Source organism: Gorilla gorilla, chromosome 5, assembly GCF_029281585.2.
Source record: "Gorilla gorilla gorilla isolate KB3781 chromosome 5, NHGRI_mGorGor1-v2.1_pri, whole genome shotgun sequence".
Lineage (NCBI taxonomy): Eukaryota > Metazoa > Chordata > Mammalia > Primates > Hominidae > Gorilla > Gorilla gorilla.
This window is the reverse complement of record NC_073229.2, coordinates 56,735,049-56,752,798: the sequence shown is the minus strand read 5'-3', so window position 1 is coordinate 56,752,798 and position 17,750 is coordinate 56,735,049. Positions and strand designations below refer to the sequence as shown.

The window sequence follows — 17,750 nt, the reverse complement described above, 5'->3', positions numbered from 1 at the left end:
ACACAGGTTGCCACATTAACCATATGGCAAATACCCCCAACCAGCTCTCCATGATAAGCACAGTGGAAGAGTTGAATCATCACTACTGGAACAGAATCATAAAATACATTATTTGTGAATTGGGAATGAAATAGCAGAGTTAAAGCAATATTTGTATTAGGGTGTGATAAGGTCTAGCAAAGCGAACAATTCCCAGATAAGAATGTATGAAATAGGCTTCTGTGACTTGAAAGCTGTAATTGACAATCCAAAGGCCACAATGGAACTTAGTAAAGATAACCACCAGCAAAGCATTTAATCTGATTTTAACTTTCTCAGTGTTGGGAGGCAGACAAACACCACATCCCTCTCCTGGGCAGCCAGGAACCTAGTAAAGTGGTAGGGACAATGAATTAGGGGTAAATACACACAGTATTTTCTGGGATGAGCATTAAGTTCCCCTCCATCTTTGGACAGGGCAGGGAGAGGTAATGTGAAGTTCTGCCCATCACTGTACACAGCTAAAAGCCTGACTCCTGGGATAGACCAACTGATTTATTTTGTCCTTCACCCCAACCTCAGGAAAGAAAGAACTGCAGGTAGGGCTTAAAGGAATCTCTTCAATTCTCTGTGAAATCAAGGAATGGATCCAGTGCATTGAAAATGTATAGCTTTTGAATTACAGAACAAAATATAAAATTCAGATGCAGAACAAAACACTAACAATAATTTAAAAAATCGTAACAGACAAGTTGCTTGGTAATCATAAAATTATTAAATTACTGCGTCAGTACTAAGACTGTAAAAGCAAACAGCAAATGACTTGAGAAAGACAGGGAGCTGCTGTTCCTCCTCCTCCTCCAACATCACCACCACTTTTACTATCAGGTAATAAATAGAGTCAAAACAATACATAAATCAGAGCCAGCCAATCCTAGTTCAGCCAATCCTAGCAACCACATTTGAAGAGTACTTAACATCTTTGGGATGGTGATAATCCTATCTTGAAATGTGGTTGTTAGTATTACAGGAGATGGTGCACATAAAATTCTTGGCCAGCACAGGCACTTTCAAAACCAAGCTCCTATCTTTATAATCCATTAGCTCATTCTACAAATATTTATTGAGCTCTGACAATCCCCTGCATGCTGTTGTGACAGTAGGAGAGTCAGCAGTTACGAAAAGACAGTCTTCACTCTGGAGAATCTTACATTCCAATAGTCAGGGTTGGGGGTTGGGGCAGGGGGCACACACAAAATACATAAACAAATATACACTATACCAGGTGGGGAAAGTGCTATGAAGGAAAAGAGAGTAAGGAGACAGAGCGGCAACGGATAGCACCCTCCTGGAAGCCTCTCCAATGGGGCCTCAGCACACCACTGGCCATCTCCTAAATGTGAAAACTGCTTTCTGCAGTTACCTGCACAGTGGAGTGTAAAAATGCTACTGTGTAAAGCATCGGCTTCCACATGGGTAAATTACTGATGTCCAGAAGGTCTTGATTAATTCCAGCAAATGTTCTTTTCAAACCTGCGCGTACACCTTGGGGTGGCTCATTAGTGAATTTGAGAGAGGTCTGTCATGAAAAGAAAACAGTGGTTTTGTTTCTATAAATTACTATAAAGAATAAAATAGAAATTACAATATTAGGCTGAATATCCTTTATCTGAAATGCTTGGGACTGGAAGTGCTTTGAATTTCAGATTTTGGAATATTAGCATTAAATTGTTATATGAGCATTGCCTTTGAGCATTCTATTGGCATTGAGAATGTTTCAGATTTTGGAGCATTTCAGGTTTCGATTTTCAGATTTAGGATGCTCAACCTGTATATCAGAAAACAATATGCTTATGGTACATAAAGTGGGGGCAAAGTTCAGCATTGTATAAACTAAGTACATTGATCAGAGCTGAAACTCAATAAATTAGTACCAAGTCTTAGAGCTCTTCTACGGAAATATTTACTACAGTCTAACCTTGATGTCAAGATTTTGATGATTATAGTATTATAGTATAAGATCTTGCAGGCCAGACCATACAGGACCAAAAAGCCCTGTTGTGTTCCCATCTTTCAACAATGTCAATGATGTCATCTTTATTACTATGACTCTCAATGAAAAGACGTTTAGTAACAAACCTGAAGCAATGTAATTGGAAATCGATCATGGGGCTCTGTAGTTATCCATACTCGGAAAGAATCATCACTGGCTTCAGTGGTAATTAGCGTCTCTAGTAATTCTTCCATGAATTCCAGGCCAAGGTGGCAATTTTGTAGTAATACCCAACCACCCTGTATCCAAAAATAAGTTCATATTAATTTCTTGTAACCTTTTTGCTATGATTTTAATAAAACAAAATGTGCACTTTTTTTAAAAACCATGTGAATACTCTGTTTTGAACACATTTTTAAAAATTATATGTCAATACAATCATTTCTCCTGCTATGGTACAAGTAATTGGTACAAGCTAATTACTTAGAATCTAGTGGGTTCAAAATGATTGTATTCTGCCACCCCTGGTTCAGAAAGGAACAGAAATTAAAACTTGAAGGCAGACTTGTGTAAGTACAGTGTGTGCACCATCTAATGGTGGGAACGGGTATTTTGGAATCAGTAACAAGTTGTCCTGCCTAAGGTAAATCAGAACTGACTCACCCGCAAAACCCAGAAGACTGGTTCACAGTTATTCATAGTTACAAAGAAAGATAAACATGATCTCATGAAAGCTGGAGACAATACGTTTGGTGACATTTACTATCATAATGCTAAGCTTTATTCTTTATCATCACTCTCCACACTTTCCTGAAACCACATAACTTATTAAGCACTTTCTAAATAAATACTTGATTAAACAAACTACCTTAAACAATATGTCACAAAACCATCACTGCCCTGTGAGAACATAGTTTCTTTACTAGACATTTTAATACCCTTATGCAGGAATCAGCTATCTTGAACTACATAAAACTACAAAATAGTGAGCATGATAAATATATGGCAAGGCATATATACCATGTCTCAACTGTAAGCGAAAATACAACTCACACCGGCTTAACTAGCAAAGGGGATGTGCCGTCTATACAACTGGGGTTTCAGAGGAAAATAGCATTCAGGATTAGTTTGTGTCATCATGGACCCACTTACTTTCTGGTTCCCCACTCTGTGTTCCACAATGCCAGCTTCATGCCAAACATGGTGTCCCTCAAGGCAGCAACATGGCTGCACCTGCTCATGTCTGGTTTTCTTTTCTGATTATGCCATATAATCAATACTTACCCCACTTTGACAAACAGAGCATGGAAGTTATAAAGGCTAGTATTCCAAAGACGGTTAACGTGAACACCGTATTTAAATTAAAAAGTTTTGCACTCACAGAAACTAAAGAAATTATTTAAGGCCCAAAGTTAAACTGTCAAATCACTCAACAGAGTGAAACATTTGATCCGAGTAAAAATAATTATGTATAATTGCTTTGAGATATACATGTATAAATTAAATAAATTATTGAATTTAATTAAGTGATAAAGATTGAGGCTTAGGGCATTTGAGAATTAATGACTAGCTGGAAAATTTGATGACCCAACAGAGTTTTAGCCCATTAACCCTCTCTAGTCATTAATTCCCAGGGAAAAGCTGCACCAAAGTTTGTACAGACATTCTGAGATCAAAAGCTTAAAAATAAACCAAGATCTTATTTTATTTTTATAAATGGTATAATTTCTTATTACAGCTGAAATGGCTATCTACAGAGCATTTCTAGAAAATTAATGTCCTGTGTATTTATTAGGTGTGATGGGAAATCTCTCTCAACACTCCATTCAGCTTGCAATTTTCAGTGAAAACCATTATCAATATTTAAACATAGCATCCTTAAATATTCCTTCTTTGCCTGAAATGATCCGTTAATGAAAAATGAAAGTCTGCCTTTAACTGAAAATGGAAATTTAACTGTCTCAATCTGTCACTCCTTAAGTACTACCTATTCATATTGATCATGAAATTCCAAGACTCCTAGAGATGCATTCTTAGAAATCAGAAGGTGTGTCTCCCAAATTATAAAACGAACAAAAATCGGTAAAGGTAAAATGGAGCATATACTATAGAAAATGGAATAAGCTTTCCGTGCGAATATCAGGAGGAAACTAGACTGAGGCTTAAAATCCACAGGTAATGATAAGCAAAAATGGAAAAATCAGGATTGAGCATCACGAGAAGAATGTGGTAACATCCATGATTGTGGGGTTTCTAGCAATAATGTTGCAGCAGGAGCAGTCTCTTGTCACATACCTGCTGCATTGACATCTGAATCAGCTTTCGAGCATGTACTTCTTGTCCTTGCCCCATTGAGATAGTTCTACATTCTGTAACATAGGAGAAAGTTCACTATGATGAAACACAACCCTTACAGCAGGATTAGAATGAAAAATTAATTTCTGAATGATTATAGCCTCCTTCTATTGTTTCTAAAAAAAAAAAAAAATATTTGCTGTTCAAACAGGCCTGGCCTTTGGTTGTGTGGATCAGAGAAATGCATGGAGCAGAGATCTGGAGGCACCACCCAGAAAGGCGAGGGTTGGGGGTCAGGAAGGGAGAGAAAAAGGCACATATGGTGGGCTTTTAGAGAGTTTGAGATTCTTTGGAGACAATGAGGAACAAGATCAATGGTGGGAGAGGCAACTACAATGCTATCACAGGTATTTGTAGGGAAAAAGGATTTTTTAGTTTTGCTGCAAGTTTTGGTTAGAATCCTTTTCGGCGTTTTAGCAGATGCTTCTGTAAAGATTTAATTTTCTGTTTATTCCTTTTAGATATCAGGCTCACAGTGTTTTCTGTCTGCTTGTTTTGGTTTTCTTTGTATATTTGATCATTTTTCTGAGATGAAATTTGAGACAGTTCAGCCCTGTGACGGGTACATTCAGGGGCAACCGTCTAAGACCTAGTTCTCAGCTGCTCCTCAGATTAAATCACCACCTTGGAACTAAACATGAAAACACTCCAGGATGAGAAATGTCGTAATTCCAGAGATAATACACCATTTAGGACCAGATGTCCCAGGCAGAGAACCATGCTTGTGACCTCCCACATGAATTAGCTAAAATGAAGAAGTCTGAGAATCATGTTTGCACAACTGCAATTGGAAATTAACTCTTAAGCAAGCCCTTGTGGACCCAAATTTTCTTGAGTTCTAGAGGCATAATCCCTGTACAAGGAAAAGCAATCAATGGAGACATTGTGAACCAGTGTGTGTTTATGGTAACTGCTGGTAGAGACTATAAGAAGCTGGAGACTTCATGGGGTGGGGAGGGAAGTATGTCAGAAACCAGAGACACTGTCAGGACACACCATTTAAATGGCATCCTGTGGTTAATGGCCAGATATTCTGAGAGGGTCTGCAGGGTGCAAGATTAGGGATTATTCGTGGGCTCAGGGTCACAGGGAGACACTTTGCAATGAGAGTCTGAAGGAGGATGGAAGAGCACTCACTGCTTGGAGAATCAGGAATTGAAATGGGCCAAGTATTAACAAGCAAAGGTGGATTTTCCCACCAAAGCCCACATGAATCTTTCCAGCTCCTAAGGGGAATCTGGCACCTGAAAAGAATCCCACCCAGCCTATAAAAGCAGAAGAAAGGAGAGGCGTGACTTGAATGGGAGGAGCCTCTGGATCGTGGATAGATATCGAGCCTCACTTATTTCGGAAGAACACACAGATGTTCAATAGATCAATGAGGGAAAGTGATAGGCTCAAAAAGTATTAACACATGAGTGTGAGCCACAGCCTCTGTGTCTTCTTCCAACTCCTCTGAAACACACCTTCTAAAAGGAAGGTCTAGTTTTCGTTCAGGTGGCCCTGGGACAGTTGTTGCTTGATCCAGGTATCGGGTCAAGAGGCGATTTAGAGGCATCCCTTCATATCCAGAATCTGACCATTTCCCAACTCTGCTTTTATTTCCTGGTGTAAGTGACCACCACCTCTTGCCTAGATTCTTGGAATGGGCTCCTAACTGGTGACGACCTCACTTCCACCCTTGTCCTCTACTACCTATTCTTCCTACAGCAGCCAGAGGGGTCTCTCAAGCCCTAAATCAGATTATGTTCATCCTCTGCTCAGAACCATCCAATGGCTTCCCATTGCATCCAAGGCAAAATCCAAAATCCAAACCAAAGTTCTTATTTACAGACTATAAGGCCCTACACAATCAGTCCCTGCTACCGCTGCCACACACCACCCCCTACTCCCCCCCACACACACCTTTTCTTATCTCACCACCCCCCTATCCATTCACTTTCCTCCATCCATAACAGCCTCCTCCCCAGGCCCACCCCAGCCTCACTGGTGTTCCCTCCTTCAGAGTTCCAGACTCACTCCCTTCACATCTCAGGTTTTTCTCACCCTGTCAGCAAGACTTTCCTGATGGTCCTTGTTCTATATAAAACAGCACACCTCTCCCATCACTCTGTCCTTTCCCCTGCTTCTTAGCATATTTTATACTTTTCTTCTTAGGATATTATGTACTACCTTGTTTATCAATAACTGTCTGTTTTATCCCCAGTCTAGAATATCAGCTAGGGACTTAGACATGGTGGCCAACCCAGCACCTAGATAGTGCCTGGCACTCAGTAGATGCTCAATAAATATATATTTCTGAACCTTTAAAATTGAGGTATAATTTCCATATAAATTATGAAATATATACTTTATTATAAAGTGTATACTTTAATATTTTAAAATATATTTTTAGAGTTGCATAACTATCACTACTATCAAATCATCTAATTCCAGAACATTTTCATCAACCCCAAAAGAAACCCCATACCCATTAGCAGTCACTTCCCATTCCCCCTTCCCACCCCAGCAATCACCAATCTACTTTGTCTATTGTTGAGTTGTAAGAGGTCTTTATATATTCTGGATACTAGACCCTTAACAGATGTATGATTTGCAAATATTTTCTCCTGTTTTATAGGTTGTCCTTTGATGGTGCCCTCTGAAGCACAAAGTTTTACATTTTGATTAAGTCCAATGTATCAATATTTCCTTTTATTGCTTATGTTTTTGGTTTCATATCTAGAAAACCATTGCCTAATCCACGGCCACAAAGATTTACTCTTATTTTTTTTACTAAGTATGTTATGGTTTTAGTGTTTACAGTTAAGTCTCTGACTGATTTTGAGTTAATTTTTGTGTATGTTGTGATGTAAAAACCAAACTTCATTCCTTTGCAAATGCGTATCAGTTCTTCCAGCACCATTTGTTAAGAAGATTGTCTTTTCCAACACTGCATAGTCTTAGAACCCTTGTTGAGAACCAACTCACCATAATATGTGAGGGCTGGGTTTATTTCTGGACTCTCAATTCTGCATTGAGATATATATTCTTTGCAATGATACATATCTTTATGCCCATATCACACTGTTTTAATTACTGTAGCTTTGTAGTAAGTCTTGATTTTGGGAAGCATAAGTCCTATAGCTTTGTTCTTTCTTTTCAAGATTGTTTTAGCTATCTTGGGTCCCATGAATTTCCATACAAATTTTAGGATCGTCTTGTCAATTTCTATTTTTAAAAAAGGCTGTTGGGATTTTTATAGGGATTGAGTTAAATCTCTTGATCTATTAGATGAGTACTGGCATTTTACCAAAGTCTCCTGATCCACGAACACTGGATGTCTTTCCATTTATTTAGGTATTTAATTTTTTAATGATGTTTTTTAGTTTTCAATGTACAAATCTTCCACTTCTTTTATTGAATTTATTCCTAAGTATTTTATTTTGAATAATATTGTAAATGAATTGTAATGTGTTTATGATTTCATTTTTGAATTGTTCTTGCTAGTGCATAGAAATACAATAGCTTTTAAATATTGATCTTGTATCCTACAATCTTGCTGAACTCATCTATTAGCTCTAATTGTTTTTTGGTAAACAACTTATAATTTTTTATGTACAAATTCATGTCACAATCATAGAGGCAGTTTTACTTCTTCCTTTCCAATGTAGATGGTTTTTTTTTTTCTTTGCCTGGTCTGATTGCCCTATCTAGAACCACCAATACAATGCTGAATAAAAGTCGTAAGAGTAGACATCCTTGTCTTTCTCCTGATCTTTGGGAGAAGGCATTCAGTCTTTTACCATTAAGTGTGACATTAACTGTGAGTTTTTTGTAGGTGCCTTTTATCAGGTTGAGAAAATTTCCTCTTATTCCTAGTTTGCTAATTCATATTTATCAATGTTTTCAAAGCTTTTCTGCATCTGCAATGGACTAAATGTTTATGTACCCATAAAATTCATATGTTGAAACCTAAATCCCAAAGTGATGGTACTAGGAAGTGACAAGGTATTAAGAGTGGGATTAGTGACCTTATAAAAGATGCCCTCCTTCCACCATGTGAAGACACAATGAGAAGTCATCTATGAAATAGGAAACAGGCCTTTATCAGCTACTGAATCAGCCAAGATCTTGATCTTGGACTCTCAGCCTCCAGAACTATCAGAAATAAATTTCTATGCTTATAAGCTACTCAGTCTATGGTATTTTGTTGCAGCAGCTCAAACAGACTAAGACAGCATCTGTTGAGATGATCATGTGGTTGTTGTCTATTATTCTATTAATATGGTATATTACATTGATTGATATTCATATGTTTAACCAATCTCATACTCCTGGGATTAATTCACTTGGTCATAGTGTATAATGTTTTTATATGGTGCTGCATTTGGTTTGATAATAATTTGTTGAGAATTTTGTTTCTATGTGCCTAAGGGATAATGGTCTGTAGTTTTTTGTATGTGTGATGTCTTTGTCTGCATTTGGTATCATGGTAATACTGGTCTCAGAATGGGTTGAAAAGTGTTCCCTCCTCTTTTATTTTTTAGAAAAGCTGAGAAAAACTAGTGCTATTCTTTAAAATTTTGCTAGAATTCACCAATGAAGCCATCTGGGACTAAGATTCCTTTTGTGTGAATTTTTTGATTAATGAATAAATCTCCATACTTCTTATGGCTCTATTCAGATTTTCTACTTCTTCTTGAGTCAGTTTCAATAGTTATCTCTAATATTTTTTCCATTTCATCTAGGTTATCTAATTTGTTGGCATAATCGTTCACAGTATTCCCTTAGGAGTTTTTAAATTTGGGTAAGTAGTTACGCCCCTCTTTCATTGCTGATTTTAGTAATCTCACTTTCTCTTCTTTATTCTTGGTTAGATTAGCTAAATATTTGTCAGTTTTATTGATCTTTCAAAAAAGATACCTTTGACTTCTTGATTCTTTGTTGTTTTTCTATTATCTGGCTTTTTTTGCTCACATATTTATTATTTCCTTTCTTTTGACTGCTTTGAGTTTAGTTTGCTCTTCTTTTCTAAGTTTCTTAATGTGGAAGGTTGTTATTAATTTGTAATCTTTCTTCATTTAATATAAGGTGATAAATATTTTATATCTTTTCTGAGTGGCCTGGGGAAGAAAAAGATTGATTGGCATTGAAAAAGTGAGAAACATTCCCACGCAAGGAAGGAAAGGGGCCAATGAGACAAGAAACAGCATAGGCTGAGTTTTTACAGGTGGGGGGCAAGGACTGCCAAGATATCATAAGGGGGACTCTCAAGAGAAGCGTGTATGCAGGAAACATTGGAGGAAGTGTTGCTGCAGGTTATACAGTATAATTACACTTTGGTTGTTTAGGTTTTGTTTTAATTGTTTGTATTTGAAAGACTTTAGTAAAATTTTGACTGCCTTTATATTCCTTTCCAAAATTAGGCTTGTGTCTCTTCCACTTTTTCTTATTTTTTTGGACTTACTTCTAATTAAATAATATATGTTCACATTAAAAGGTTTGAAAAATACAGGAGCATATAAAGAAGGAAATAACAATCACCAATATTCCTCCCTAGAGATCTTTATTCTAATCCTTTTAATATGCATAATCCACAATCCCTTACCTTCATTTCAAAATTCAGAAAGCTCTGAAAATGGTAAATCATTTTGGAGGCAAAAGCTGACCTAAACAGATGTGAGGCTATTAATAGTCTTTATTTATCCCTATCTCCCTGAATATTTATATCTTAGCTGCAGTGTATTATATAATATATGGAATATCACCTTCTAAAAACCAGAACATTCTGATTTCTGAAACATATCTGACTCCAAGGGTTTGTAGACCTATCTATATTAAAATTTATATATGCATATATGAATTATACATTATTTTATTTTATTTTATTTTATTTTTTGAGACAGAATCTTGCTTTGTCGCCCAGGCTGGAGTGCAGTGGCACAATCTCGACTCACTGCAACCTCCACCTCCAGGGTTCAAGAGATTCTCATGCCTCAGCCTCCTGAATAGCTAGGATTACAGGCATGTGCCACCACGCCCGACTAATTTTTTGTATTTTTAGTAGAGACAGGGTTTTGCTATGTTTGGCCAGGCTGATCTCAAACTCCTGACCTCAAATGATCCTTCTGCCTCAGCCTCTTAAAGTGCTGGGATTACAGGTGTGAGCCACCATGCCCGGCCTATACATTATTTTATATCTCTACGTTTCAACAGTATGTTGTGAATATTTTACTGTCATCAAATATTATCAGAAAACAGTTTTTAATGGCAGCACGGTGTTCCATCATGTCATATGCATTCTTGTTCATTCAATCAATACCTTTTTATATATTTAAGACATTTTTGATTTTTCAGTATTATAAATAGCACTAGATTAAACACCCTTGTATATAAATCTGGATGTATGTCTCTCAATATGTTCTTAGGAGGAATTCATACATGGAGAATAGTTTGGATACAGCATTCAAACATTTTTTAAAAATTCACGACATATGAAAAAGGACTCCCAGTGTCTCCCACTGAAGTGGAATGCTATAGTCCCCAGCCTACACACCTATCCTTGTTTCTTTGTTTGTGCTTTTATTTTATTTATGGTGCTTTTGACATACAGATTTTTTTTATTTCAACAGGTTTTGGGGGGAACAGGTTGTGTTTGGTTGCATGAATAAGATTTTTAGTGGTGATTTCTGAGATTTTGGTGTACCCATCACCAAGCAGTGTACCCTCTACCCAATAAGTAGTATTTTATCCCTCACACCCTCAAACCTTTTCTCCCCAGTCCCCAAAGTCCATTGTATCATTCTTAGGCCTTTGTGTCCTCATAGCTTACTTCCCACTTATGAGTGAGAACATATGTTTGGTTTTCCATTCCTGATTTACTTCACTTAGAATAATGGTCTCCAATTCCACCCAGGTTGCTGCAAATGCCATTATTTTAATCCCTTTTATAACATACAGATGTTTTAAAATTCTTCCAGTCATATTATCTATCTTGTCCCTCTGGTTTTAGACTCAGGTATTATGATTAAGAAAATCTTGGCCACTCAACAATATATAACTAATTGAATATATTCTTTTTCTTGTTTTATAGTTTATTTTAAAGCACTTAATGCCTTAATCGACCTAACATTTATTTTAGAGTTTAATGTGAGGTAAAACTTTTATGTTTACTAAAGTTAACCTGCTATCTCAACATTGTTTACTGTCTAACCCACTTTTCCTCCACTGATTGGAAATGCAAATCTTATCACATATTAAGCTATTGTACATACAAGAGTCTAATTTTGGCCCTTTCATTTTGCTCCATATTTATCAATGTTTGCAATGTAAATGATAAAATTATTGGCATTTGATAACGTTTTAAAAATCTGGTGGTGCTGGTTCCCCATTATTCTTATTTTTTTCCATTTCAAGCTTTCTTAGCTATTCTTGTCCATTTGCAATTCTAGAAGCTCTAATATCCCTCTACTATCCAACTAGAAAAACAATGATGCTTGAGTTTCAATTAGACTTGGCTTCAATTTATAGATTAATTTAGGAAATATTGACATCTTTACAACATTGAATCTCTATACTGGGAATGTGGCTTACCTCTCCATTTATTCTAACTACTTTAATGTCTCTAAGAAGGTTTTATAGTTTTCTTTAAATGAGTATTTTAAAAATTATTTCTCAGTTTTATTTTTATTGCTATAATGAAGGGGAGTTTTACATCTTATTTTACAAGAAAGCAACATTTTTTATATATTTATCTTGTAAACAGTCACCTCACTGAACTATTAGACTATTAAGTCTAATAGTTTTTCCGTTGATTCATTTGTGTTTTTTGTTAGACAATTATATCGTCTAAGAATAATGTTGATTTTGTCCCTCCTTTCCAGTAGTTACATCTTTTATTTATGATTCTTTCAATACATTAGCCATATCTTCTACAACACAATGCTAAATAACAGTGGCAACAGCAGACATCTGTATCTGACTTTAATGGATATGTCTCTAGTTGTTCGCCAATAAGTATCACGATGTTTGGGGTTCACAATCATTATCATATAAATAAAATATCCTTCTGTTCCTACTTTTCAAAAGTCAAATATAAGTGTTGAATTTTTATAAAATGGCTTTTATAGCACCCATCAAGATAACAGTATGATAGCTTAAGAAGTTTTTCTCTTATTGTTGTGATGAGATTTCTTAATCCTGCATCTTTCTTATATTTGCCCATGTGTTCCAACTTGGTGAAGGCACGTTATTATTTGCAAGTTATTTCTTGATGTTCTATTGAATTCTTCCTTTTCAAAGTCATATTTTATTTTTCATTGACACATAATGAGTGTAAATATTTATGGGAACAGTGTGATGTTTCAATACATGTATACACTGTGTAATGATCAAATCAGGTAATTTAGATATCCATCACAACATATAATTTTCATTTCCCTGTGTTCAGAGCATTCAATATTCTCTCTTCTAGATATTTTGGACTATATATTTTTTTTTCACAATAAATTATTGTTAACTATTCACTTTACTGTGCACTAGAACACTAGAAATCATTCTTCCTCCCCTCTACCCTCCCTCAGTTTCTGGTAGCCACTATTCTACTCTAATTCTAAGAGATCAAATTTGTTAGATTCTCAAGAGCGAGATCATGTGGTATTTGTCATTCTATGCTTAGCTTATTTCATTTAGGATAATGCCCACCATATTCATCCATATTGTCACAAATGACAGAATGCCATTCTTTTTTTTATGGCTGAATAGTATTCCATTGTGTATATGTACCGCATGTTTTAATCCACTCATTTGGTGATGGGTACTTAGGGTGATTCTATATCTTGGCTTTTATGAATAGTGCTGCAGTAAACACAGGAGTACAGATAGATACCTCTTCAATATACTGATTTCGCTTCCTTTGTTTTTTTAAATTTTATATTTAAAACGAAAAAAATCCTTCAAAGTTTTCTTAATGATTTCACCTCTTTTGGATATATATTTAATAGTAGCACTGCTGAATCATAGGGCAGTTCTATTTTTAGTTTTTTGGGGAACCTGCATACTATTCTCCAAAGTACTAATTTACATTTCTACCAATACTGTATGAAGGTTCTTCTTTCTCCACATCATTGCCAGCATGTGTTACTGGTTTTTTTCATACAAGCCATTTAAATTGGGGTGAGATGATATCTCATTGTAGTTTTGATTTGTATTTCTCTGATGACCAATTATGTTCAGCCTTTTTCATGTATCTTTTTGCAATTTATATGTCTTATTTTGAGAAATGTCTGTTTGGATCTCTTGTCCACTTTAACAATCAGATTATTTGTGGTTTTTTTTTTTTTGCTATTGATTTGTTTGTGTTACTTATATATTCTGCATATTAACACCTTGTCAGATGCATGGTTTGCAAATATTTTCTCCTATCCTGTAGGTTATGTCTTTACTATGCTGATTGTTTCCTTTGCCGTGCAAAAGCTTTGTAGCTTGAGGTAATCCCAATTGTCTATTTTTGCTTTGGTTGCCTGTTTTTGAGGTCTTACACGAAAAAATATTTGCCCAGACTAATGTTCTGGAGCATTTCCTCCAGTGTTTTCTCATAGTAGTTTCACAATTTCAGGTCTTACATTTCAGTCTTTAATCCATTTTGATTTGATTTTTGTGTATGGTGAGAGATAGGGTCTAGTTTCATTATTCTGCATATAATTACCCAGTTTTCCCAACACTGTTTATTGAAAAGATTGATCTTTCCTCCTTACATGTTCTAGGCAACTTTGTTGAAGATAAGTTGGTTGTAAATGCATGGGTTTATCTCTGGTTTCTCTATTCTGCTCCATTGGCCTATGTGTCTGGTTTTATGCCACTACCATCCTGTTTTGGTTACTATTGCTTTGTAGTACATTTTGAAGTCAGGTAGTTTGGTGCCTTAAACTTTTTTTTTTTTAATGCTCAAGACTGCTTTAGCTATTTGGGATTTTGTGTGGTTTCATATACATTTTAGAATTTTTTTCTATCCATAAAAAATGACATTGGTATTTTGATAGAGATTGCATGTGAATCTGCAGATTGCTTTGGGTAGCTATGGACATTTTAACAATATTTCAAGTCATTAACACAGGATGTCTTTCCATTTATCTGTGTCCTTTTCAACTTCTTCCATCAATGTTTAATAATTTTCATTGTAGAGATTTTTCACCTCCTTAGTTAAATTTACTCCTAGGTATTTTATTTTTTGTAGCTATTTTAAATGGGATTGCTTTTTAAATTTCTTTTTCAGATAGTTCAATGTCGGCATATAGAAACCCTAATTCGTGTAGATTGACTTTGTATCCTACAACTTTACTGAACTTGTTTTTCAGTCCTAACAATTCTTTGGTGGCATCTGTAGGGTTTTCTGTATACATGTCATCTACAAATAGGGACAATTTGACTTCCTCTTTTCAAACTGGGATGCTTTTTATTTCTTTCTCTTGCCTAACTGCTCTAGCTAGACCTTCCTGTACTATGTTGAACAGAAGTGGTGAAAGTAGGCATCATTGTTGTGTTCCTAATTTTAGAGGAAAAGCTTTCAACTTTTCCCAGTTTAGTATGATGTTAGCTATGGGTTTGTCATACATGACCTTTATTGTGTTGAGGTACATTCCTTCATATCTAATTAGTTTAGGGGTTTTATCACAAAGGAAGGTTGAATCTTATCCAGTTCTTTCTCTGTGTCTATTGAGATGATCATATGGTTTTTGTCCTTCATTCTGTTACTGTCATATATCACACACTGATTTATGTATCTTGAAACATCCCTGCATTCCATTTAATCAATGTGAATGATCTTTCGGAGCACTGTTTGATTTGGTTTGCTAGTATTTTGTTGAGGATTTTACATCTATGTTCATCAGGGATATCAGCCTGTATGTAGTTTTCTTTCTTTGTTGTGTCCTTGTGTTTTGATATTAGAGTAATGCTAGTCTCATAGAATGAGTTTGAAAAAATTCCTAGCCACTTCAATTGTTTGGAACAATTTGAGAAGAATAGGTATTATTTCTTCCTTAAATGTTTGATAGAATTCCATAATGAAGCCATCAGTTCCTGGGCTTTTTTTTTTTTTTTTTTTGATGGGAGACTTAATCACTGATTCAATCTCATTACTCATTATTGGCTATTCAGGTTTTCTAATTCTTCATAATTCAGTCTTGGTAGGTTATATTTGTCCAGAAATTTATCCATTTATTCTAAGTTTTCCAATTTGTTGGCATGTAATTTTTCATAACAATCTTTAATGATCTTTTGTATTTCTGTGGTATCAGTTATGATGTCTCCCTTTTCATCTCTGTTTTTTTTTTCCAGTCATATCTCTTTTTTTCTTAGTCTGGCCAAAGGTGTACTGATTTTATCATTTCAAAAATATATCACTTCATTTTGTTGATCATTTGTACTTTTAAAAATTTCTATTGGCCGGGCACGGTGGCTCACGCCTGTAATCCCAGCACTTTGGGAGGCCAAGGTGGGTGGATCACAAGATCAGGAGATCGAGATCATCCTGGCTAACATGGTGAAACCCCGTCTCTACTAAAAATACAAAAAAAAAATTAGTCAGGCGTGGTGGCTGGCACCTGTAGTCCCAGCTACTCGGGAGGCTGAGGCAGGAGAATGGCATGAACCCGGGAGGCGGAGCTTGCAGTAAGCTGAGATCTCGCCACTGCACTCCAGCCTGGGAGACAGCGAGACTTCATAAAAAAAAAACAAAAAACTATTGTATTTATTTCTACTCTGATCTTTATTATTTCTTTTCTTCAAATTTTGAGTTGAATTTGTTCTTGTCTTTCTAGTTCCTTGAGATGCAACATTAGGTTATTTGTGATCTTTGTTTTTTTTTTTTTTTTTTTGGTGTAGGCATTTATTGCTCTAAACTTCTCTCTTAGAGGTGCTTTTGTTGTATTCCATAGATTATGGTGTGTTGTATTTCCATTTTCACTTGCCTCAAGAAATTGTTAAATCTCCTTTTAAATTTCTTCTTTGACTCATTGGTTATTCAGGAACATATTGTTTACTTTCCTTGTATTTGTACAGTTTCCAAAGTTCCTACTGTTACTGATTTCTAGTTTCATTCCATTGTGGTCAAGAAAGATACTTGATAGGTTTCCAATTTTTTTTAATTTGTTAAGACTTGTTTTGTGGCTTCATATATGATCTATCCTCAAGAATGTTCCATGTGCTGTTTAAAAACATGTATATTTTACAACTATTGGATGGAATGTTCTGTAAATGTCTGTTAGGTCCATCCGATTTAGAGTATGGTTTAACTCTAATGTTTCTTTATTGATTTTCTATCTGGGTGATTTGTCCATTGCTGAAAATGGGATGTTGAAGCCCCCTACTATTATTGTATTGCAGTCTATCCCTTTAGATCTATTAATATTTATATTTTTATTAATTATATCTTTTATTACAATTAATATATATTAATTTTTATATATCTTTATACACTTAGGTGCTCTGATGTTGGGTGCATGTGTGTGTGTGTGCGCACATGCACTCTTGTTGTATTTACCCTTAATCACTGTATAATGGCCTTGTTTCTTTTACAGTATTTGGCTTATAGTCTATTTTATCTGATACAAGCATAGTTACTCCTGTTCTTTTTATGGTGCCCATTTGCATAGAATATCTTTTTCCATCCTTCATTTTCAGTCTGTGTGTATCCTTCCAGGTAAAATGAGTCTCTTGTAGGCAGCATATAGCTGGGTCTTTTTTTAAAAATCCATTAAGCCACTCTGTGTCTCTTAATCGTAGATTTTAATTCATTTACATTCAAGGTAATTATTGGTAGGTAAGGACTAACTACTGCCATTTTGTTACTTGTTTTCTAGTTGATTTGTAGATCCTTTCTTCTTCCATTCTTTCTCTCTTGCAGTCTTCCCTTGGTCGGGGTTAAGTGATTTTCTCTAGTAGTATGTTTTGATTCCTTACTTTTTAATTTTAGTGTATCTAATATAGGTTTTTGCTTTGTGGTTACCATGAGGCTTACCAAAAAATCTGATATTTATAACAAGTTTTGTTGTTGTTGTTGTTGTGTTGTTTTGTTTTGTTTTTAGGGACAATGTGCCTGAACTGTGTGAGACAGTTGGTCAGGGACACAAGCCCAGAAGCCTGTCCCAGTGGCCCAGATGGGTTTGTCTTCCAGCAAGTCTCTGCACAGATGGGATAGTTTCCAAATGCAGCAGGAGGAGGCAGAGCTGAGACTGGAGCCCTTCAGGACTTGACGTGGGGCAGCAGCTGGCAAGCCCACCTCATTGGTTCAGATGGGAGTGTGTCTCCCAGCAGGTCTCTGCACAAATTAGTTTCCTGACTACAGCAGGAAGAACTGGAGCTGAGACTGGGCCCTTTTGGGATCTGCTGGAGGATGATGGCTGAAGAGCTCATCTCATTGGCTCAGAAGGGCATGTATCTC

At 35.9% G+C, this 17,750-nt stretch overlaps 1 protein-coding gene across 2 annotated transcripts in view; it reads right to left on the bottom strand.

Annotated features, from left to right (window-relative positions):
• DNAH8 (dynein axonemal heavy chain 8) overlaps window positions 1–17,750 on the bottom strand; it is a 394,484-nt gene that overhangs the window by 54,916 nt on the left and 321,818 nt on the right. For both annotated transcript variants that reach the window (XM_063707575.1, XM_019030248.4), the window contains exons 83-85: window positions 4,268–4,341; window positions 2,119–2,271; window positions 1,403–1,558 (exon numbers count right to left, since the gene is read on the bottom strand). In XM_063707575.1, the coding sequence (XP_063563645.1) occupies window positions 1,403–1,558; window positions 2,119–2,271; window positions 4,268–4,341 (383 nt within the window). The remainder of the gene's footprint in view (window positions 1–1,402; window positions 1,559–2,118; window positions 2,272–4,267; window positions 4,342–17,750) is intronic.